This window comes from Lactuca saligna, chromosome 1 (genome assembly GCF_052625555.1).
Source record: "Lactuca saligna cultivar CGN05327 chromosome 1, ASM5262555v1, whole genome shotgun sequence".
Taxonomy (NCBI): Eukaryota; Viridiplantae; Streptophyta; class Magnoliopsida; order Asterales; family Asteraceae; genus Lactuca; species Lactuca saligna.
In genome coordinates this window covers 54,145,209-54,168,932 of record NC_136417.1, presented here as the reverse complement: position 1 = coordinate 54,168,932, position 23,724 = coordinate 54,145,209, and the positions used below count along the sequence as shown (strand labels likewise).

Below are 23,724 nucleotides of genomic sequence, written 5' to 3'. Positions count from 1 at the left end.
CTATCATCCATTCTTCTCTGTTGACTTCCACGCCTTAGTTACCGCCTTCCCCACTACGCGCCGTCTTCTTCCTTCATTTTTGCTTCGTCGATTGGAGCTGGATGGGTTTGTTCTTCTCACTACTTCCACCTCCTGTACGCTGACCACCTTTCTATTATCTCTACCTCCGCCTAAATTTTCATCTCTGTCGGCTCCCTCTTTGACATCATTCTTCTGTAAGCCCTAATTGAGGATTCAAATCAGGTAGTCGGAGTACCGGAGGTGTTGGGTTTGTTAAGAATTGCGACTCGCTGAATTCTCTATTTGATTAAGGTTCAGTGGGACACATTGTGGACGTCGTATGAGACTCAATTCGTTGAGCCTGGGAATACCAATAAAATTCTTCATCATCATCGGTGGAGAAAACATCGGGAATATCGACGAAGATGGCGTTGTCCCTTGCACCGATCCGCACCGATCCTTGAAGATGGGGAGTAATATTTTTACATTTTTCTTTAGTCTGTTCTATTTCTTCTATAAACCCATGATCAGCCCAGCACATCTTCTACCTCCTGCAAAGGTTCGCAGGATAAACTATCGCCAAACCATTCAACATTGATCTGAAGGAATCGTCACTAATGGGTTTTCGATTTCATTAATTGGTTGATTTCAGACACTTGATTTGATGTGTTAAAATCGACACCACCATTAGACTTTGTTTTTTCAACGAGATACAGACAAGAAAGAAGGATAAAATGTACAGGGAGAGAGGTGGAGGAGGATCGAAAGCAAAAACAGAAACAACCATGGATTTGATTGGAGGCGAAGGGGGGTCAAGTATAGATGGAAATGATCGTAACAAAGACCCTTTATCAGCTGGTAACTCCAGACTCTCTGTGTCATCTTATCCTAATAAGAAACCAAGTAAAGGTTTTTCTTTTCTGCCTCTCTCTCGAGATTCATGCAATATCATTGTTAAAAAGCCGATTTTGTAGGTTATACTTATGACTTTAGCCATTTATCTGTTTTTGTACGATTGTATGTTGTCGGTAACCAAATGAGCTCATTGAAATGCATCAAATATTGGTAATATGTAACGACCCAAAATTTAAGACCAAAAATTTCTTTTAATAAAACATTACTTAAAGCAAAGTCATCATTCCAAAACATAATATGAGTATAAGTTTTCAAAACACATGTTCATTATCAGAGTAAACATTCCCAGGTTGTCTAATCTATGGTATGTGCTATGCGATCACCCCGAGCTCTTCCCTCCGTTACCGGAAGTACCTGAAACCAAAACTGAAAACCGTAAGCACGAAGCTTAGTGAGTTCCCCACCCTACCACATACCATGCATAACCACATACTGCACATACTGGGCCACGCCCGCTATCTTGGGCCTCGCCCCCTACCTCAGGCCTCGCCCCCAACAACGGCCCCGCCACTCCAGGCCCCGCCTGGCTTCGAGCCCCGCTCGGATACAAATCTGTTTTACTTAGGCCTCGCCTGTCACAGGGCCTCACCCGCCAACAAATAATAACACATAAACATATCACAACACATAACTAAACACATGCAAATGGTTCTGTCCTAAGGCCTCGCCTATCCTGGGCCTCGCCCATGTCCTGCTACTGATGAGTCATGGAACCCCATCTACGCTCCTAATGGTAGTGAGATACGGGTCCAACCCACTCTCACTCCGGTTCTAGCTTGGGCCTCGCCCCTTTTTTGCTTCTAATGAGATATGGAACCCCATCCACACTCTGCTATTGGTGAGATACGGGACCTCGCCCACACTCACCTCCCTACCAGGCACATACATGTATCACACAGACAACAAGTATAATCTATCATATAAATAAATCCTTGGGCACCCACCCGCTATTACTGGACTTCGTCCTGAATATCATACTAGCATACTGTGCCTAGGGCTAACCCCCGGGTCTTCTACTCATAACTACATGGGCCGGCATTGTGGCCTTAGAACCATTCACACAAAGGGAAAACTCACCTGCACTGGCTGAACTTGCTGATGATCTCACTAGCTGTTGCCCGACAACTCACTGAACTCCTGCTCCCCGAACTACCAATATCAAAGCAATACTGAGTCTAACTGACCCCCGAAAGACAACCAAGTCAACCCTGGTCAAAGTCAACCTTACTCGCCGAGTCACCCTACTGACTCGCCGAGTTCAAAATGTTCAGATTCCTTCCATTCGCGTCTCGACTCGCCGAGTCAGTCCATGACTCGCCGAGTCTACCGATTTCTGAGTCCTGACCTGTCCAACTCACTGAGTCTCCACCCAACTCACTGATTCGAGTCCCAACTCGAAGGGTTTGGGGTTTCGCAACCTGACTCGCCGAGTCCAAGAACAGACTCGCCGAGTACAAGGCAATCTTCATCTGACTCGACGAGTTGTTCATCCCACTCGTCGAGTTGCTCCACACCTTTATGCTACTCGCCGAGTCCACTCAAAGGACTCGTCGAGTCCATTCAAATCCCTTTACATGCAGAGGGCTTTTGAGTCATACATGGACTCCAAACTGTAGATCTATCCTTCCCAAGCCTATTCCTCACGTAAAGTTGCAAACTTTACGCGTAGACAAGGAGATCTAGGCAAAATACACCATGAACTAGGGTTTAAGTCAAAGAGGCTCCATGATCCACTCAAGGGCTGATACTTTGTGCTTCTCAAGACCATCATATGCTTAGATCTGAAGTAGCAACTTCAGATCTGGCTTCTAACTTGAAAGAATAACATCATGGCTAAAAACCCCAACAACAACACATAGATCTAGGTGTAAAGGAGGGAAAATAGCAGCTTGTTACCTCCAAGATGGACACCACTGGAGTAGATCTCGGATCTACACCTCTTCCTTTGAAGCAACCTTCTTAATCTTCAAGTTCCTTTCCCAAAGTTCCTTCTCCAAGCTATTACTCTCAAATGATGGAAGCTCACATGAAATCAAGGGTGTACAGGTTCTCTAGGGTGATATGGGGGCTGAAGGAGGGACATAGCACTCTTTAAATAGGATACAACTCCCGGGATTAGGGTTTTCCTCGTTCAGACCAGACTCGCCGAGTCACCTTGGCCGACTCGCCGAGTCGGTCGCTTACCCCTCGACCCGGATCCCGCTCGGACTCGCCGAGTCCCTCCTTGGACTCGCTGAGTCTCCCCTTAAAATTGGGGTTTTCTTTCTTTTCTTGGCCTTCCAAACTTTGGGTGTTACATAATATCAATATGAGGTAGTTTTCTTCATGTGAAATTGCAGTCTTTTTGTTTGGATGATAGATTATAGAATATGAAGAACGAGATGAATCTATTTGTTATGTTTGTATGCCTGTGAACATGAGAAGTAGATTAAGCAACTCTTCCATTTGATTTTAGTTGCAGACCTGTTATGGGAATTGTTGACAATGGAGGACATACTTGATTTTTATCCTTTAATAACAATTTTTTATGGATATGTAGAAGAGGAAAAAGTGGTAGAGGAATCTAAAACAGACAGTGATGTGGAGGAATTAGATGTTAGTAGCTCAGATGGGGAGGAAACATTTTGGATTTCAAGGTTTTGTAGTCTACGTGGCAATGAATTCTTCTGTGAAGTTGATGATGACTATATTCAAGATGATTTTAATTTATGTGGATTAAGCAACCAAGTTCCATTTTATGACCATGCCCTTGATCTCATCTTGGACTATGAATCCTCTCACGGTGATTCCTTTTAAGAGGAACAAATTGAACAGATTGAATCAGCAGCATAGACTCTATATGGTCTGATACATGTCACGTTTATCTTGACAACAAAAGGATTAGCTGCTATGGTAAGAAGTATTTACAATTTTTTATTTTTCTTCAAGACTTTATTCCCAAAATTCCATAAGATTTGGCTGGAACTGGAATTCAATTCCCTTCCATTTCATAACAACCAAACTCATGACAAATTCCACTTCCTTCTAAAACATTATGTGATCTTGAATATAAAATATACTTCCTTTATCTTTGCAGCCAAATGGGATCTACTTTCTTGGACGAGAGGAATGGAATCTGTGTTTCCAGTGTTCCTGTTAGTTAGTCACCTAAGCTTTAGAAGGAATACAACTGGAGGTAGGGAATCAACTCTAATCCTGTTGAGGTTGGTGGAGCCTTCTGGTGGAAGCATAATCATTGATGTAATCAACATCTCCACCCTCGGGTTGTGTATGTGGTAAGTATATCCAGTCTCCAAAAGACCAAAATACCCTCAACTATATACTTAATGAAACAAAATTTTATATACCAAGTAGGTAGAATTTATCTTCATGATTGATGGATTTCATCCATCTTAATGGGAGGAAGAGGACACAATTTGATTCTATATAAAAAGACGAAACTACCCTCATTATATTTTCATGTACACTACATATATGTTCCTTGCACTTGATAAAGATATGAACAGAACACTTAGCAAGCAAGAGCTTCGAGAATATGCAGATGGGACACTCACATATATTTTTATCGAGAGGGTAAGTAAGGATTAGTACTTTCTTATTTTATCTTTATTTTTTTTAAGAAACCTTAAGCAGGGACAAATTTACTAAACGCAATAAAAAACAGAAAATGAAATAAACCTGAAGATCAATATAAAATTAGATTTACAATTTTGTCCCTTCAAATAGCAACACACTTTTGTTTATACTTTGTATGACATTAGTTACAAGTATGGGAGGAGGTGCAACACAAGAAGATGGTGAAATAATTGCAAACTCATTTGGAGCAGTTGGTAAGATATGGAAAGCTGATAAAGTCATTGGCTTGAGGCATCTCCTTTCCAATATAGGCATTGTAATGTTTTTTTTTTACATTTTGAAATGAAAGCATAATGCCATTTGTACATTGCTAGTATGAGTAAAGACACAGCAAGTATGTTGTGATTATTGCATGTAAAGAAATGCAAGTACATTGCTAATATAACTGAAAAGTTTTAAAGTTGATTTTATTACGAAACGAATACCCTCTAACCCCCGCAATGCAGGAGAATCTTTTCTAGTTCTATGTAATTTTTCAAAAAATCTATCCGATAATCAACCTAAACATATTTATTTCAATATTTTTTAAAATTCACGATTAATTAGATTGGTTTTATTAATGAATTTTTTTTTTTTATTTATGATTTTGAATGATATATCTAATTTACCTTTTCATAACCGTTTTTTAAAAACTATTTAAAACTATTCAAAATAATTAAAACTAGCAAGTTACTACGGCTTCGCTGGAGCGAAATTATGTAACAACGAAAGTATAGAGAGCAAACCAACAACAAATATACAAAACTCATGTGGTCAAAGCGCAAGAACAATAAATATAAGGAAGAAATATGACAATATATTCCCGGGGGGGGGGGGGGGGGGGGTATACGAACTCTTGTGTATATATTTTTTGTCGCGTTTCAGTAAAAAAATGCGCAAATAAATTTTCTTTAAATTATTTTATTTTATACATTGACCAAACACTTGTGTATAGATTTTTTTAACATATGGCGCGTTTCAGTAAAACAATGCGTAAATAAATTTTCTTTAAATTATTTTATTTTATACATTGACCAAACCTACAAACATATTGCTTCTATAAAATAAAAATAAAACAAAATGAAAAAAACACTCACAGTGACCTTTTCTATAAACTAAATAATTATAAGGACCAAAATATCCAAAAGATTTTTGACAAAAATTTGAAATCCCAAAGTCTATTGTTGGTAAGTTCATTTCTAATTAATATTAATTAATATGGGTAAATAAGATGTAAACAGTTGCAACCCACCCCCCGTCTCCAAAATTTCGTATCTCTTTCTCACGATTAAAAAATCATTTTTGAAAACGATTAAAAAATCAACTCAAACACACGATGAACAAGGTTCAAAACTCATGAATAATTTCAGAATTTCAAACTAGTTTCTCAATTTTCGAACCTACTTCTTGTTTAAATAAAATATATATTATGAAATTTTGATCAAAGTTTTGAGAAATAACAATTCTCAAACTTTGCATTTTCTAAAAATGTAGTTTGAAAAAAAAAATCCAAAGTATTATGGAGTAACTGATCCATAGCAAGGAGTAACTATTAAAATTCTGAAAACATGATCATCATCATAAACCAAACTACAGTAACATAACACTCTGAAATATGATTCAGATGCCAGATTATCAAACTTTATCATCTACCCATTTCTACAGGAAATGAGATGTGTGTTCATACTTCATACCACAAAATACTAATTGTTGTTGGGTCACTTAGCAAGCAGACCTTGGTGAGCTTGAGCCTGATTCTCTTGGTTCTGCTGATAATTCAAAGGCCTCCTGAACAGCATGATGTGTGGCTCTGGTCTGTGGATCGCATAGTGCACCCATCCTCGACTCTGTTGCACCCCAATTGCTCTCCATTCCGTCTACACAAAATCAAAATCACAAAAGTCTCATAGTTGTAATGATCGATTTTGTTCCTCTAGAACTCGTATAAACACGTATATGAAACCCTAATTATCGTTGGAATCAACAACATACCTCGGCTAGAAGACGATTCTTCGGAAGAAGCTTCGCGACTTCTGGAGGAAGAACTACGTGCCTATCAATAACAAGTTCAGAACATCGTAAAACTAACTGTTAGAGATCGTTATACGAAAGATTGAACAGGATAAGCACGATTTAGGAGAAATAGAGAACAAATCGAAGTGGTTTGAGAGAAGAATTGTTACCTGTACTCGAACGTATCATCGAAGTACTTCTCGGAGTATTGGATCTGACCCATAATCGATTGAATTGAGCAAAGTTTAACCAAATCCTGATGAAATAGGGATTAGAATAAGTGTAGATTATGATGAATGAAACAAACGGGGCGAAATTTTAGTAGAAATTAAGAAATTTGAGGATCAATGAAAAACCCTAGATACCTGTTTAGTGAGGGAGCGTTGTGACGACGTAGAAAGGAAGAATGTGATGGACAATTGGGCAAAGGGAGACTACTTTCACGTACATATAGTGTTTTTTAAAATTATTACTTTATTTTGCAACGGTAGGAAATTGGTTTCAATTTTCAAAATTTGAAAGTGTAAAAGAAAACTAATTCATTTTTATTTAATAATAATACTGATCATTATTAATCTTTAAAAAATGTGAAATCGTTTTTTTTTCTAGACACATATCAATGTTTTGAAGATGGTTATTTCAGTTATTGAATAGGTTTTAACGGTTTGACTGTGGTCGATTCGGTAAAAAAACCAAATGATATTATTATTATATTATTATTAATTTTAGAATTATAAATAATACAAAACAAAAAAAACCTTAAAATAAAGGGATGAGTTCATGTCTTGTGATTGACAAATATATAGCTCAAGAGTAAGATTTAGATGATGTGTTTTGCAGTTTAAAAAAAAAATCCCCAAAACAACATGAAATATTTGCATAAATTTTCTTTAACATATATTTTAAAAATCAGTTTTTTAAGAGGTCGGATCAACCCTGTTGAATCTATTTTTTGTGAACATGTTGGTTCTTAATTCACTTATAAGGATGTCAGAAAGTTTCATGAAACCCCGATCCCGTACGGGTGTTTGTTTAAAATAATCGGGTGCGGGCAGGGGAAGGGGCAGGTTCACAAATAAGACAAAATTGTAAATTTGGTCCCTGTGGTATTTAAATTTTTTTGGATAGGGTACAAAAAGTTTTCAATTTACATGGAAGGTCCAAAATCAAAGTTTTTTTAGGGGTTTTAGTCCTTAATACACTTGAAAAGTCGAGTTTGCCCTTTTCATTTCTTTTTTCTATTTTATTTATTTATTTTGATATTTAAATAATTAAAAATAAAAAATAAACAATAAAAAATAAAATTTCACCAACCCTCTCTCTCTACAGCCACCACAACACACACTCTCACACATACACACTTCCGGCCGCTTCATCTTCAGTCGCCCACTTCATCTTCTCTGGCCATGGTTAAATTTTCTTCCAGGCTTTCGGTTCACATCATCTCCTCTTCTAGGTTTTTGATTTGCACGAAGAGGGGTGGGATCAGCAACCAAAAACCCCTTTAACTATAGGAATGGAGATCAAATCAGGGAAGCCGCGAGCTTTAGCTTCCTGAGTCGTTGGTTGAGGCAACGTAAGTGACGAAGGCTTGGTCTCACCGGAGAGAGAGAGCCTGCTGCTCTAAATCCTTCAATTGATTTCTTCTTGTATACATTAGTCATCTGATTTACTTACAGAGCTTCACAATCTGATGTCTTGCTAGGAATCATCGTAATGCCTAAATCTTCAATGTATTCATATGATTTCGATAAAGAATAAGCATTACAATGTTTAATTAAAGGCAATTGATTCACAGATACACTTTTGGTGCATCTACTTTCATAACCTTCTTTTAACTTCAGCTTTACACTTTCAGAATAATTTTCCTGGGACTGAGATTTAACCTGCAAACCATCACAGTTCTCCTCCCACTCATCCATTACAGATATGAATGTTCTCAAGTTAAAAAGAACCAGAATGGAATAAACATATTATATATATGCCCTTGATTGGAAATAAACAAGACTTTTTTTTTATGGACAAATAGGTAATTTATGCACATTTCTTTCTATTCCTTTCTTAATCCACTCAAAAGTGGGTAGATGGTTTGTAGCATATTATCCTTTTGTTCCCTCGAATGGTTTGTAAGTTATTTTCCATCTGCTCCCTTTTCATCGATTTCTTTTCCTTTGTTAAAAAAAACTTAACAAAAATTTTCAATTTAGAATTCCTTAACTTGCCTTCGCCCTACCTAAAATAAACTCGAGAACATGTTATTAGTAAAACAAGTTTTATTCTTGTTAGAGCATTTACAATTGATGAGTTTGCTAATGTGACACCGTGTTTTGAAAAGTACTTCGGTTATGGTTTCAGAGGCTTAGGGTATAAGCGATTCGATCTTTTGTGGGTCTCGGGTTTTATTCAAAAAGTTTTAAGGCTTGGGTGTGTACTTAAGAGCGTAGGGCTTCTCGCCATCTTTTCGTGGGTATAAAGTTCGTCGAAAACGAACTTAGAATGAAGGAGTTATAGCACTTTGAAGTTATTAGCAATATTGGTCCTTAATGGAGAAAGATGGCAAGAAAAGACCATGCATGCAAGGTGGCCAGTGAAAGAGTACGCCCATCGTAGAAGGGTTAAGTGATCGCCACTACTAGAAAACAACCCTTTAGTGACGCGCAAACAATGACACGCGTTGATAGAGGACATGCATTTGTGTGTGCTCTAAAAAATAATGTCAATTTTGCAAAATATGAAGGATAGAAGACAAGCATTTTTGCGTGCCCTAAAATTAGTGTCAGAAAAGAAAAAAATGGAAATGCGGAGGGCGCTTTCATAAAATATGTGTCATCTAAGTGTGTCGCTTTATAATTTTTTAATGAAACACGCGTTTTAAGCGGGATTTCACCCGCCTATTGGATCCCAAAAATTAAACCCCCCGCCTTTTCCAATTAGCAAGAAAAAGCCCTAGGGCCTTCGTCTTCATAGCAGAATTGCTCTTGCTTTCGTGATCAAGTGCCTCGCGACGACGTTTGTTTTGATGTTTCCAATCTTTTTTCTCAGTGTTGTAAGCCACTATAGGGAGTGGTATTATGCATTTTCTTTACTCATTGACTCATACGCATTCTGCAATCAGGGAGCTGAACTCATGGAGTTAGCGATTGGTGCTCTACGACTCCTCACACTCAAAACGGCGATGATTTTAAGGTTTTTTGTCCCCGGTATCAAAGAAGGACTAGGGCTTTTATGCTCTGGACGTCATAAGTGCGCACCCACGAACTAGGGCTTTTATATCGGCGTGTTCAGCCACATCATTCACTGTCTCTCTCCATCGCTGACATAATTCTTAGGGTTCTACGAGGGTTTCTCTCTAAATTCTTCATCAATTCAATCACTATGTGAACTGAAATTATCTTCTGATTTTGAGTATATAGATACCATTTGTATATCTACACAATTGTAATTATATGGTTGCTTATCAGCCGATTAGAGGAAGCGGATCAAGTTTACAGTTCTTGAATCATCCATTTGGGGACACTACATATACAAAGGTGTTCGTTGGAGAGCTTGCATGGGAGACACAGATCGAGACGCTACATCGTTATTTTGAACAATTTGGGGAAATTTCGGAGGCTGTTGTTATAACTGATAAGCATAGCGGAAGATCAAAAGGCTATGGATTTGTGAGTATTTATATTTATTCTATTTGAGTTTCACTCGTATCCAATAACGATGATTACAGATACCCGTTTCTTTGTTTACTACATTTCACAACTTCTAATATCACAATCTTATCACGTCCCCAAATTCAGGTTCAAATATAATTTGATACTTGTATTCCATTATTTTTCCCTAATCTACTACTCAAGTGTTTACTGTCGATACCCGTTTCTTTGTTTACTACTTTAATTATATTTCATGTAGAATATCTTAAAGATTCTTATTGGAGATCTCTACATCTTGTATAATCACAAGATGATAACATAGATATCAATGGACTGAACAACAAATCTGAAAATCATGTCTGACTGTTAAGACTAGTAAGATTAAGGATGTTTGCATATTATTTATCGATTTAGCTCTATTATATTTTGATATATTTTACATTTTACTAAATTACGAAAGTAAACGAAAAGAAACCTTACCAAGTTTATATAAATAAGTCGTTTTTACAAAAAAACTAATCAAATTAATTGTCAATCAAACATTAGAATTCCACTATAAAAAGAATACACACCCTTATTGGATGCATCTTTTTTTTCTTCAGAGATGATCCAGATCTTGATAATATGCTGAAGGAAAGAGTTAGATGGGGTGACCCCATGACACATCTAGTGAAGGTAGTAATGAAGTTAAACCCTAAACCCTAATTCAAATTCAACTGCCTGATATTATTTGTGTAATGTTTTAGAAGAAGCAATCAGAAGTGATTCTTCCAGATATAGGAGACAACGAGAGGATGGGAGAATCAGGATTTATAGTTCCTCAACAAGTCCCTAATCACAGCTAGTTGAAGAGAGGCTTTGAGGCTGCACCAAATCGCTATGGTATCAGACCAGGTTGATACTGGGATGGGGTTGACCGCAGCAACGGTTAGTCAAAATTCTTTTTTTGTTTTTTTCTTATGTCAGCTATGTACTTTATTTGTTACATAATACATATTGTTATCATTAGTAAAAAATCAAAGTACTTTGAAATTATTTTTGAATTGATTGGAAGTGATGAATTGATGTTTGTTTGTTTTGCAGGATTTGAGAAGCAAATGTTCAATAGAAAAAATGAAAAACAAGCTACAGAAAGAGAAGCTTACTTGTGGTCAGTAGCTGATATGTGAAGTGTGCTAAAATGGAAAATATTTTCCTCATTTTTTCTTGCTTTTAATGTCGCTCTTGATGACTTTTGTGTTGTATTTTAATTAAAGTTTGTATTGAAATGAGGCAAATGGTATGTGAAGTATTCTATGCTTTACAATCTACACAGATGGGCCACCAATTTGAGTCCATTCAATTGAATCCTTTATCTTCACAATTGATGTTATATAAACTGTCATGAGGCAGTTTATATATATGCATCAATATAATCCAAAAATCACCAAGATTTGCATTTACAATATGAATCCTTCTGTTTTCATAGTTTTATCACTTCTCGTGTGTGACAAACCAGAATTTCTATCTTATACAAACCCTACATTTCAATCTAGTCAAACTTGCTTCTGGTAACTTTTAGCACTTTTGGTGTCCGTTTGAGCATTCTGAGCTTTAAATACATCAAAGGAATATGTGAATGAAAGTTTCAGTTGAACTTGTAACCTGTCAAACAAGCACTAAACCCTCAAAAGAGGAGTTCACGGCCAAGACACTTGGGTTTACGGCCATAAACTCCAAGTGTAGCACCTGGTTCTTGGTAAGTAATTCTTTTTATTTTTATCGAAGTGTTCTGCATTTTTGGCCTTGGACTCGGTGAGTTGAAGGACCAACTCGCCGAGTAGAAGCGGGATGCGAGATTTAAGTGATGGACTTGGCGAGTCGGGTCCCGGACTCGATGAATAGGTCCTGGCTGTACAAAAACCCTAATATGAGTATTTGCATCCTATTTAAACATCTCATTCAGTCACCCATCGTCCCATTTGCTCCCAGAAGACCCCCATAGCGAACCCCAATCGTGTGAGTGAAGATCTAAGGCCTTTTGAGTGATTTTGATGCTTTTGTGGTCTAAGAAAGGAAGGAAAAGCTTGAAGAAACAAGAAGGGGCTAGAGGGATCCGATTTTGAGCATCTTCCACAGTGCAATTGAGGTATAAAGTTATACCTTGCTCATTATTATTATAGATCTATTCTTGAAGGAAGTTAGGGCTTCTAAGAGCCATTTTGGATACCAACCGTGATTGCAAGCATGGTTGAGGGCTAGGGTCTCGGATCCAGGGTTCTTGAGGGACCCTAAGGTAGAAAGCAATTGTTTTAGAACCCATGGAAAGGCTTATGCATGTTGGGATTTCCTTTTTGATCCATTTGGGCTCATTCTTCCATGCATGCACGTAAAGTTTGTAACTTTACGTGCTAGATCGAGCCAAGGGGCTTGGATCTATCTTTTGGTCAAAGGTTGTACATCGGGTTTGTTTGGTTGATGAAAATAATAAACTTATTTATTATGGGTTGAAAACCCTATGTGCTTACCAGGATCCCAAGTCTGACCCACTCAGTTTCTTGTATTACAGGTAGTGGCACATGAGCATAGATGTTGGATGAGAGATAATGGATTATAGGCCTGTAAATACGAAATAATGTAGTAAGGCTTATGTTGTATTGTTTATGCTTTTGATCTATATCGACATCCCGAGTCTTTTAATGAAATACATTTCTTTGGAAATGCTTTTGATAAATCTTTATCATATTTTGTTCAGGGACAAATTCCGCAACACTTTTACTTAAAATGTTACTCTGATTTTCAAACAAGTATAAACAAAATCGGTCTTTTATGGCCATGAAAATGGGGATGTCACAAATAACCATCTTTGAATCAGAGATGCATGGCTTAGAAATCAATGGCTTTTGAGCTATGCTCATAGATGAGATAGAGAAGAAAAAAGTACAGCGGACTATGAAGAGAAGATAAGGAAAAGTAGATACAATAAGAGTATTAAATCATCCAAAGCTTTTAGCAGTCAAAGAAAATGCAATTCAATCTGTGTATAAACAATTTGCTTCCAAAAACATCCCAAATCCCGAATAATAACTGATCAACTAGAAATTATGGGAAATCAAATAGAAAGACTAAAAGTATAAGGAATCGAAGTCAAGGGACTTACAAGATACAACAAAAAAGAGCAACGGTGAGGAAAACATCAGTAGTGATTTCTCAATCTGAATTTTTTGATTAGAAAATAACGAAACAAATTGAAGATGTCAATTAGAAAATTGATATCGAGATGCAATCAGGCAACAATAAGAGAAGGGAACAAGAACAACAATGACCAATATGGGAGGGTTGATGGTATTTCCTGGTTAGGGGGAAACGATAAGAAATGGTCTATAGAACCCTAAATCACATTCTAGGTTTAAAAAAGTGGGAACCAGTCGGAAATAGATCGATGGAGTTATTGTAGCGTTTTGCTTGTATAGTTTTTATAAATTTTTTTCCGTTCTACAAAAAAGAAACAAGAACTCATGTTCAAGAATCAATTCTTTAAAAAATTAAAATAATCGAGATCTCAAGGGTTTTTATGGAATTTGTTTTTGATGAATAAGATTGCCTTTCTAACGGCCCATAACCCATGGAAAACTTATGTTAATCGGAGACTTACCGGAGAATCGTCAGAGATACCAAAGTTGGCTAAAACCGGCTAAATGTGAACAATAAAAACAAATTCAATGGTAAGTGATGTATAATAGCTGGTATAAATGTGTTTTTTGAACTAAAAAAAATAAAAAAAATTGTGACAACCCGATATTTCAACTCTTTATAGTGACTTAAAAAGTCAAGTATTGTAACCACTTTTGAGTTAATAAAATTAACTTCGATATTGAAAAGTCCAAAAAGTTCCTATTTAAATTTCTTCTATGTTTAAATGTCATCAAACCATGATCGTACGTAAAGAGAACGCCCAAATCCGACTTCATATATTGAAGTTATAATTTTTCCAAGTCCAGCTTAGCAACAGACAACTAAAAACTCGAATCGGAGATCGAACGACTTTTGGCCGAAATGACCTCTACGAGAATTGAAGGTCTCGTCAATGGTAGTTCAGCGGTAAAAAGTCTGGCAAAAACCGACGTCAGATAAAGAAGTTATGAATTTTTAAAGAAATTCCTTAATCACGTCATTTTAATAAATAAATAATAAAAATAATTTCGGAATTTGCCAACGGAGTCTAAACGAAAGTTGTAGAGTGTAGTCTCACCTACGCGTGGATATAAAGAACGTCGAAAACGGAGTTCGTATGAAGGAGATATGAATTTTAGAAGTTTATTTAAAATAAATATAAATTTAAATATAAATTCTTGGTAATATCCGAAGGGGAGTCAGCAGATAGGACCGGAGTACGCCCTGCGTACCCTCGTACGCCCCGCCTTCTCGAATCAAGGGCCTCGGATCGTCCACGTCGCCCCTATGCGAAGCTATCCGACCCGCCGTCCCATCCGACCCGCCCCATCTGAAATACGTAAGCGATGACGTCTCGTACACGCTGCGTACCCTCGTACGCCCAGCGTACCGAGGCAGTTTAGCACCCCTATAAAAGGGATGCGAGGCTTTCCGAAAATTTTGCTCATTCTCTCTCTTTCTCTCACGATCTTGCCTCGATTTCCGTGCCCGTTCAAACCCGAAGCTCTGGTCTTTTTGCTCAAGTCCCAAGGGTCGATTTTACTCCCGAGATTCTCGAGAATCCCGAGAAAAATCCGTTTCCCAAGACGAAACTCTGCCTGGTTTTCCATCTCGCTATCTTAAAACTTTCAAGTGAGTTCATACCCCTTAAATCAACCTTTGAAATGATTTTAAATGTTTAAATACTTTATTGGGGGGGGGGGGGGGGATACAAGTTAAATACTTATAGTTATTGCTTCAATCACATGTGATTGCATTAATCACATGTGATTAATAACTAGGAAACCAATGATTTTATCACTGTTCAAAATGTTTTACATCAAAATGTTTTACAAACTCTTTTACTTATCAAATACTTTTATTTAATCTTTGTTTTACTACTTATACATTGCATGCCCATATATGTATAGATGTGTAAATAATGTTTAAATCGCTTAGGAAAGCCACCTGCCCTATTTCCTTTTCCTCGATTTGGATGTGGTCTGGTGGAATTTCGGGTGACCATCCGAAGGTCGTTTCCATATTAATTATATATCAAATATACATATATAGACATAAAAGTACTTCCATATTCATACGTACTAGACACACCATTAGTAAGTTACCATCGGGGTAACACAGGATCATACTATTACAACTGCTAGATCAACGAGTCAGTTCATTCATGAGTCTATACTAGGAAGAGAACATATACAACTATACTATGAGAACATATACAACTATACTAGAACGAGAAACATTTCATTACATATATAAGAATACGATAACAATTGTGATCCACTATATCGGAGCATGCCTTAAATGTCATGGCCCGAGTTGTAGCCAGAATTCTCTTGGAGGGAGAGCGTGAGTTTGCGTATAGATCTATACTGGATTGACTATCCTACACCTTGCTGCTAGCTACAGCCGGACCTGCAGGTCTGCGGGTGCCAAACGTCATTCCGTTATTACGACCGTTCTTTATGTCGTTGTTATCAGTCGATAGTATGGTGCAATTATCACATTGTACCTTAATATAAATCCGGTTTAAGGTAGTTAGTACAGCAGTAGTTCCAATAATACAAAACTACAGTCCTACAATGATTTACCCATTACATTTTTAGTGATAGCCTCACTTAAACTTTAATGTACAAACTATATTTTGTTAAAAGATAGTTACACTTGGGAAATTACACACTTTTACATCAAACGAGCATACAAGACAGTTAAGCCTTGGTAGAAGGCCACTTTAATAGAAAATATAGGTTTTTCTGAGAGATTCAAACTTTTACAAACACTTACATACATTTTACAACTTATACTTGTGACAGGTTCAAACGTTTTTAATAAACAAACACCGACACTAAAACACTTATGAACTCACCAGCTTAATGCTGATAAACTCTTTCAAAATAACTTGTATTCTCAGGTCATCAGTAGACAGGTACCGATGCCAGCTTTTGAGAAGATGGAGCGCATTCAAGACTCATCACATTATTTTGATTTACATTATATTTTGGTGTTTAAAACTGTACAGAACACGCTTGTATTAAAATTATCTATTTAATGCAATGGATGATGTTGTTTGCTTATTTACATTTACTGTGTTGTGATACTTTACATGACGTCCTCCGCCCCAAAACGTTTCCGCCGTTCTTGGTTTTGGGGTGTGACAAAAATTCAATGGTAAATAATGTAAAAAAGTGACTAAATATAAGGCTATCCGGTGTAGGCAATGCTCCACCAGCGTTTTTCCAACGTGACACCAAGAAAACGGTGTTACCATGGCACAAACACCGCCCCCTTCACCCTTTTTGTGCTTTATATGTTTGACGTTCCTTCCCGTTACCACCACAACCTCCGTTAATGCCATTTCCTTCTTAAATCGGATAAAAATACCAGTGGGTTGTTGCCCGCACCAGATAGCCTAAATAAACGAGTGTTATTACCTTTGTAAGTGATTATCCCTTTAAGGGGGTTTGAGATTGTTTAACTTAAAAATTCTATTTTGATAAAAGAACTTTTTTACTTATGATTTTTTTTTTCAAAAAGAAAAGTTTTTAAAATGTGTTTGAATTAATTTTTAAATGAACAAAAATCAAACGTCATCAATTTCTGACTTCTAAAACGATTTTTTTCCAAAAAGACAATTTAAAAAAATTTTTGAAATTGTCAAACATTTTTTTTAAACTTTTAGCGTTTTGAAAAAATAAAAAATATAAAAAATCTTTGAAAAGTAATCACAAACACCTCTATGTTTATTGGCTAAAATGTCATCTTTGAAAAGTAACCACTTCATGTTATAACATGTTCTCCATTTTCTCCGATTTGTGTTATAACACCATTTTGATATAACTCGTGAGGTGACAACTTTTAGGGTGTGATAATATATTGCTCACACCCACAACCTAAGTAACTACGGATAATTGAACTACAGTTACCGTTACCGTTACCGTTTTATTATTTTTATTTGTTAGATTGACCATCAAGTTTGAAAGAACATGTTAATAACGATTTTTATTGTTGTTTTTAAGACAAAACAAAGGTAACCGAAAAGGAAAGAGGATGGAAGATGGATGGTCCTAAAATAATATGTATATCAGTTTAATTACATATTATTCTCTACTCTCTAGCCAATCGAAACATCAACAAACGACCTTATCACACATTAACAAGACAAAAAGAACAAAACCAATGACTATCACATAATTAATGATCATGGTGGAAGAAAAGAAGCTACGCGGATATGTCAAACCAAACTCAACCAACCACATATCATTGATAAAGAGTCCCAATATATTTATTCACTTAAACACAAACACATAAAGCAGAAAATCGAGTGTCACAAACAAACCAAAATCCGATTTTCCATCACATAAAGATAAAATAGTTGCAAATGCCAAAGGAGTTAAGTTGCCCTGTTAGATATGATCAAGACTCAAGAGTCAAGTAAACCTCTGAATGAGAGCTGAAAAGCTTTGACACCCATTCGTTTTTGGCTCAAGATCACATCATACAGTGTGTAGTCGAATAGAATCTTCAGCTACCATCGACGTCTGCAGCCTTGAACAGGTCTTGCCGGAGACCATGGAGTCCATGGCGGACGAGTGGCCGGAGGTGGTGAGTAGCTAGTAAGAGAGGGAGAGTCTGTTAGTGGTGGTGGAGATGATATAATAAAGGGCTGTGGTGTTAATGGCGATCATGTGGTGGGCGTGCATGAAGTGGTTCAAAATTTAGGTCTTGCAGAAAAAGGACAGCATCTTCCATGGGATATCCGGCGACCATCGAACCTTTTTTCTGTCCCTTTTTGTTCTCTTTTATTTTTTCCTTTTTTCTATCATTGTAATGTTGCTTCATGTTCAAGAGAACCACGTGTTAAAATAAACGGGCTAAAATGTCTCACAGTATTGAGTATCGACATGACATTATTGTTTTAATTTTTTTATATTATTAATTGTAAATATTTAATACTACTAAAATACTGAATAAAAGAGAAAAATACAAATCTTATTTATTTACTCAGATTTAATTAAATATTATGGGATGGATTAAGGATGAAAACTAGCTTAGTCGAATCAATCTTGACAGCAATCGAGCCAAACTCGTTTAATGAGTTTATGCGCCTCTTGTGGTCCTTGTATTTAAGAGAAAAATAAATATTCATTTTCATATATATTTTTTTCTTTTTGATTTTTGCACGACTAAGGAGTTCTTTTTGAAAACTTATGGGAAATGAAATTAATAAGGTAATTAACTTCTCGGTTTGTTCACATCTGGGTAATTATTTTTTTTTGTACACATCTAGGTGACGAACTTTTTGGAAGTGTTCATATATGACCATTATGACCGGCTGTAGTAGGTTACATCCGGTCGTAACCAGTTATAATGGTCGTATGTGAACACTTCCAAAAAGTTCGTTACATATATGTGTACAAAAAAAGATAGTTACCCAGATGTGAACAAACCGAAAAGGTAATAGTAAAATGCACCAATGGTCCCTATAGTTTTGGATAATTTGTGCGTTTGGTTCATAACTTATTTTTAACATAGATGATCCTTACTATTTATTTTTGTTGTGCATTTGGTTCTTGTCATACCTCAAATGACTATTGTGGGACCCAACTTAAATTTCTCAAATGTGGTTTCAGGTTTAGGGTAAGGAGATGTAGATATGTGGGTCTATTATTTTTTTTAATATATAAAAAATAAATACATGAGTAAGAAAAAAAATAAAAAATAAATAAATATGGCACAATAGTCTTTTGAGGTAGGACAAGGACCAAATACACAACAAAAATAAATAGTAGAGATCATCTAAGTTAAAAAATAAGTTATGGACCAAACACACAAATTACCCAAACTATAGGGACCATTCGTGTATTTTACTGTTACATTTTTTGTTTGTTCACATCTGGGTAACTATCTTTTTTTGTACATATCTAGGTAACGAACTTTTTGGAAGTGTTCACATATGACCATTATGACCGGATGTAACCTGCTACAGCCGGTCATAATGGTCATATGTGAACACTTCCAAAAAGTTCGTTACCTAGATGTGTACAAAAAAAAATAGTTACCCAGATGTGAACAAACCAAAAAGTTAATTACCTTATTAAGTCCATTTCCCAAAACTTATATGAGGTACAAAAAACTCTTTTACAGAAACCCGTACAAGACAATGACAAATTTCCTAAAAATGACATGTGTTGGTGATTTGTTATCATCAATATTATTTAAGTGTAATTGGATTATATTTGTTGACCAAAGATGATCTTGATAAATATTAAACAAGTAAGGAAGGTGTGGAGTACATACTTGTTTAAGTTTGATTAAGTTTTCAAAGTACACTGTCATTTAGGGGCGAAGCCCCTAAATGAAAGTGGGTCCGGGGGCAGCGCCCCTCGGAGTAGGATCTAAGGGGCAGAGCCCCTGGCTTCCGTTTTATTTCAGTTTTTATAGTTTATGACAGTTTGAAAACAGCTATACGATAGTTTTCAGACAAAGATCAAAAATTCGGTTTTGGTCTCATTTTTCTGCTACAGACGAAACTATCATCAAAGCATTCTAAATTCTTGTCTCTCTGAATTTTATCCGATTAAAGAATATTGGGAGTACCACCCAAATGCTTTAATCTGAAAGTGTTTTACACAATTCTCAGAATTTCAAGCCTTACTATACCCCAATTTCTAACTGCATGTATTGATGTTTTTATATAAAATTCTTCTTTATTTATCCGAAAACTCCATAAGTTTAGAGACTTTAGCAAGTAAGAGATGCTAAAATCTCAAACTTTGTAGAGAAAATGTACATTTTTGCAGGTATTGTCTACGAAAAATACATTTTAGAATACCTTATCTCTTGAAATCTATGTTCTTGAGGTTTCACAGTTGAGGTATGAGAAATGTATTTGTAGCCCTTGTTTGTGAAATCCTAAACCATCACCTTATCTCGAAAAGTTAATGTTTTAGTGGTTTTCACTAGTAAGGTATGAGAAAATATACATTTTCGTAACACTTAAATGCAAAAATCTTCAAAACGTTAAGATAATGTATATTTTCAAACTTTAATTGCGAAAATCTCAAAAACACTTAGAAGACATACATTTATCGAACCTTACTTACAAAAATCTCAAGATCATTTCCAAATCTGAGATTTTCACATATCCTACTTGTGATGCGTTTGAGAAAAACTCAATTTTCGCATATATTCTCTGATAGTTTCATGGATGACATCTACAGAAATTTCAAGTTCACATAAATCATGGTTATTTTACGTGGGGTTTTAGCAAACAACGAATTTTTTTGAAGTAAACACATAAATACTTGCCATTTTCAGGGGTAGATCTTGGTGATTTTGTGTCATTTTATCAAAGAGTATTATGCAAAAATTGAAAGAAAAAAATACGAAAATAGTAATTTTGTACCTTTAATAAGAGACCACATGATGCTCATAAACTTGAAACATAGTCATATTTTCTCAACATATCTTCACCTTTTAGTGTTGGAAATATTTTGATGTGATTGTCACTTGAAATAAGTTGAGTATTGATTTACATATTCTAATAAACATTATCATAATGTTTTAGGATGAAAAGATCTTGAAAATTCGACAAGTGTTTGAAGACTCAAATGTTGGAACACTTGAAATGAACATAGAGCACTTGTTGTACACATGGAGCACTTGCTGTTGACATGGAGCACTTGCTGAAAGCTAGTTGGATCATCATGATCTCCGATGACACATCTAGATCTTATGTGGAGAATCAAGACATGGATTGATCATCTGGAATATTGATGGATAATCAGAAACATTGTTGGCTCATCCATAACTCTATGGCTCAATAAGAGTTGATGGCTCAACAGGAATACTTGGTGGCTCAACTCAAGTCAATGGATCAATATGATCACATTAATGGCTCAACAAGATTGCACATGGCACATCACGTACAATGATGGCTCGTCTACATGCTCAAAGGAACATGAATTTCGTCCATGGTACATCATGAACATGTGGTGGTACATCTTCAAGTTCAAGATACAGTCCAACACTTAAGAAACAACTCAACTTGGTCAACAACACTTCTGGAAGTTGATGACATCTAAGAAGACAACTGAGCAACATGACGCTCATCACATATTCAATGATGATCAAGAAGGCTCAAGAATTATGAAGACTCATAACTTGGATGGAATCCTAACGAAATTAGAATATTCCATCCATTTTCCGTTAAGTAGGGCAAATGTGTCAACTGATGACTAAGTCATGATGACGTGTTAGCACCTGATTGGTCAAGCCATGTCATGGGCTTTTCCAAAGCCTATAAATAGGCCCCTTGATATTCATTATAAAGTTGCTATTTTCTGATCATTCCTACTCATTTTGCACAAATTGCTGCTTACACTAGTCTTAAGAGAGCCATTTGAGAATTTTAGTGTGTTTTACATTCAAACACTTATAATTGAATCTTCATGAATATGAGACACATTTGAATCATTGATCTTAAGTAAAAAAAAAACGTTTTTCTATTAATTTGATTGACTCACAACTCTTTATTTTCCGCACTACTTGTCACCTGACGATTCTGAAACTCTGTTTCAGTATTTTCAACGCTTGGACTATTCTAGACTAGGTTTAGAGAATTTTTCTCATTTTTTCATTTAGCAGTTAGAAGTTGAAAACAAAATTATATATAGTTCGCCCCATGATTTTTGATTAAATCTTGGAAAGTGGTAAATAAAGATAATAAGATATAATTATTTTTTAGGAAATTGATTTATTAAAGTAATTAAATTTTCGGTTTGTTCACATCTAGATAACTATTTTTTTTTACATATCTGGGCAACGAACTTTTTGGAAGTATTTACATATGACCATTATGATCGGCTGTAGTAGGCTACAGCCGATCATAATGGTCATATGTAAATTCTTCCAAAAAGTTTGTTACCTAGATATGTAAAAAAAATAGTTATCTAGATGTGAACAAACCGAAAATTTAATTACTTTAATAAATCAATTTCCCAAAAAATAATTATATCTTATTATCTTTATTTACCACTTTCCAAGCCGATTATAATGGTCATATGTAAATACTTCCAAAAAGTTTGTTACCTAGATGTATACGAAAAAAATAGTTACCCATACGTGAACAAAATAAAAAAATGTGAGAGTAAATTACATGAATGGTACCTATGGTTAGGTGTACTTTGTACGTTTGGTCCCTAACTTATTTGTTTAACTCGAATTGTCCCTACTGCTTATTTTTGTTTAGCGTTTAGTCTCTGTTTTACCTAAAAAGACTATTGTGCCATTATTAATTTATTTTTAATTAATTTTCTTATTCATGTATTTCTTTTTTTATATATTTAAAAATATTAATAGACTCTACATATTTGTAGCTCCTAACCCTAAACTTAAAACCACATTTAAGAAATTTAATCTGGGTTCCACCAGTCACCATCTCATATCTCATCCTCCTCAACTTTTATTTTATTGTCGTCTTTAGTGACATCGACGTCTTCACCATCCCTTTTTTTTTCGGTCCTTCAAATCCGGCTAACTAATGTCACAACCTACTGTCTCTTCATCGAATTTTTCACGACCACAACCCAATGCATCACAATCCTTGCTGGAAAAGAAAATTGATACCAGAAAGAAGAATCGAAGAACCAAATCAATTGAAAACCATAACTTGAAATGCAATGAAAACCTGAAACTCTATTAACAACATTCTAAGTTTTAACTTATCAAACAATGTGTGTGTGTTTTTTTTAATATTATTGGTCTCCATTTCCGATATTTTTAGTCTCTAGTAAATTTAAAATTTTATATTTGATATCTTAAACAATAAAATTTTATAAAACGACGATGTGTTTTTTTTCATGTCAAATATAAAGGTTTTTTTTTTTTTTTTTTTTTTTTTTTTTTTTTTTTTTTAATTTTTTAATTTTTTAATTTTTTTTTTTTTTTTACCAAAGTAGTATTTTCCTATAAAGATATTTACCAAAATGGTGTGGTTTTAAAAATATTTATCATTTAGGTTTAATTTTATACCAAATTAAAAATATAAGGTAAAATAAAAAAAGAAAAGAAATTAACTTATCATGCTAATTAACTTTTCGGTTTAATCACATCTGGGTAGTTTTTTTTTTGTACAAATCTAATAACAAAATTGTTGGAAGTGTTCACATTCACATATAACCATTATGACTGGATATAACATGTTACAGTCGGTCATAATGATCATATATAAACACTTCCAAAAAGTTTATTATCTAGATATATAAAAAAAATTATCCAAATGTTAACAAATCATAAAATTAATTACCTTAATAAGTTAATTTTCTTTTATTTTTTTCCTATAACATAAGATATATAAAATAATAATATAATTTTAAATGAAAAATAT

At 35.3% G+C, this 23,724-nt stretch overlaps 2 protein-coding genes and 1 pseudogene across 2 annotated transcripts; 2 read left to right on the top strand and 1 right to left on the bottom strand.

Annotated features, from left to right (window-relative positions):
- Nucleotides 1-734: 734 nt before the first annotated feature.
- Nucleotides 735-4,194, top strand: LOC145006558 (uncharacterized; annotated as a pseudogene).
- Nucleotides 4,195-6,082: 1,888 nt separating this feature from the next.
- On the bottom strand, nt 6,083-7,027 carry LOC145036422 (cyclin-dependent kinases regulatory subunit 1-like). Its single transcript, XM_078984868.1, has 4 exons — nt 6,909-7,027; nt 6,714-6,799; nt 6,523-6,583; nt 6,083-6,407 (listed from the first exon to the last, which is right to left on the bottom strand). Exons 2-4 carry the CDS (start codon nt 6,764-6,766, stop codon nt 6,249-6,251), a joined length of 273 nt encoding a protein of 90 aa, XP_078840994.1. The 5' UTR covers nt 6,767-6,799; nt 6,909-7,027; the 3' UTR covers nt 6,083-6,248.
- A 2,962-nt stretch (nt 7,028-9,989) lies between these two features.
- Nucleotides 9,990-11,032, top strand: LOC145006550 (uncharacterized). The gene is made up of 4 exons (XM_078965630.1): nt 9,990-10,205; nt 10,447-10,484; nt 10,790-10,862; nt 10,934-11,032. Exons 1-4 carry the CDS (start codon nt 9,990-9,992, stop codon nt 11,030-11,032), a joined length of 426 nt encoding a protein of 141 aa, XP_078821756.1.
- The last annotated feature ends 12,692 nt before the right edge of the window (nt 11,033-23,724 follow it).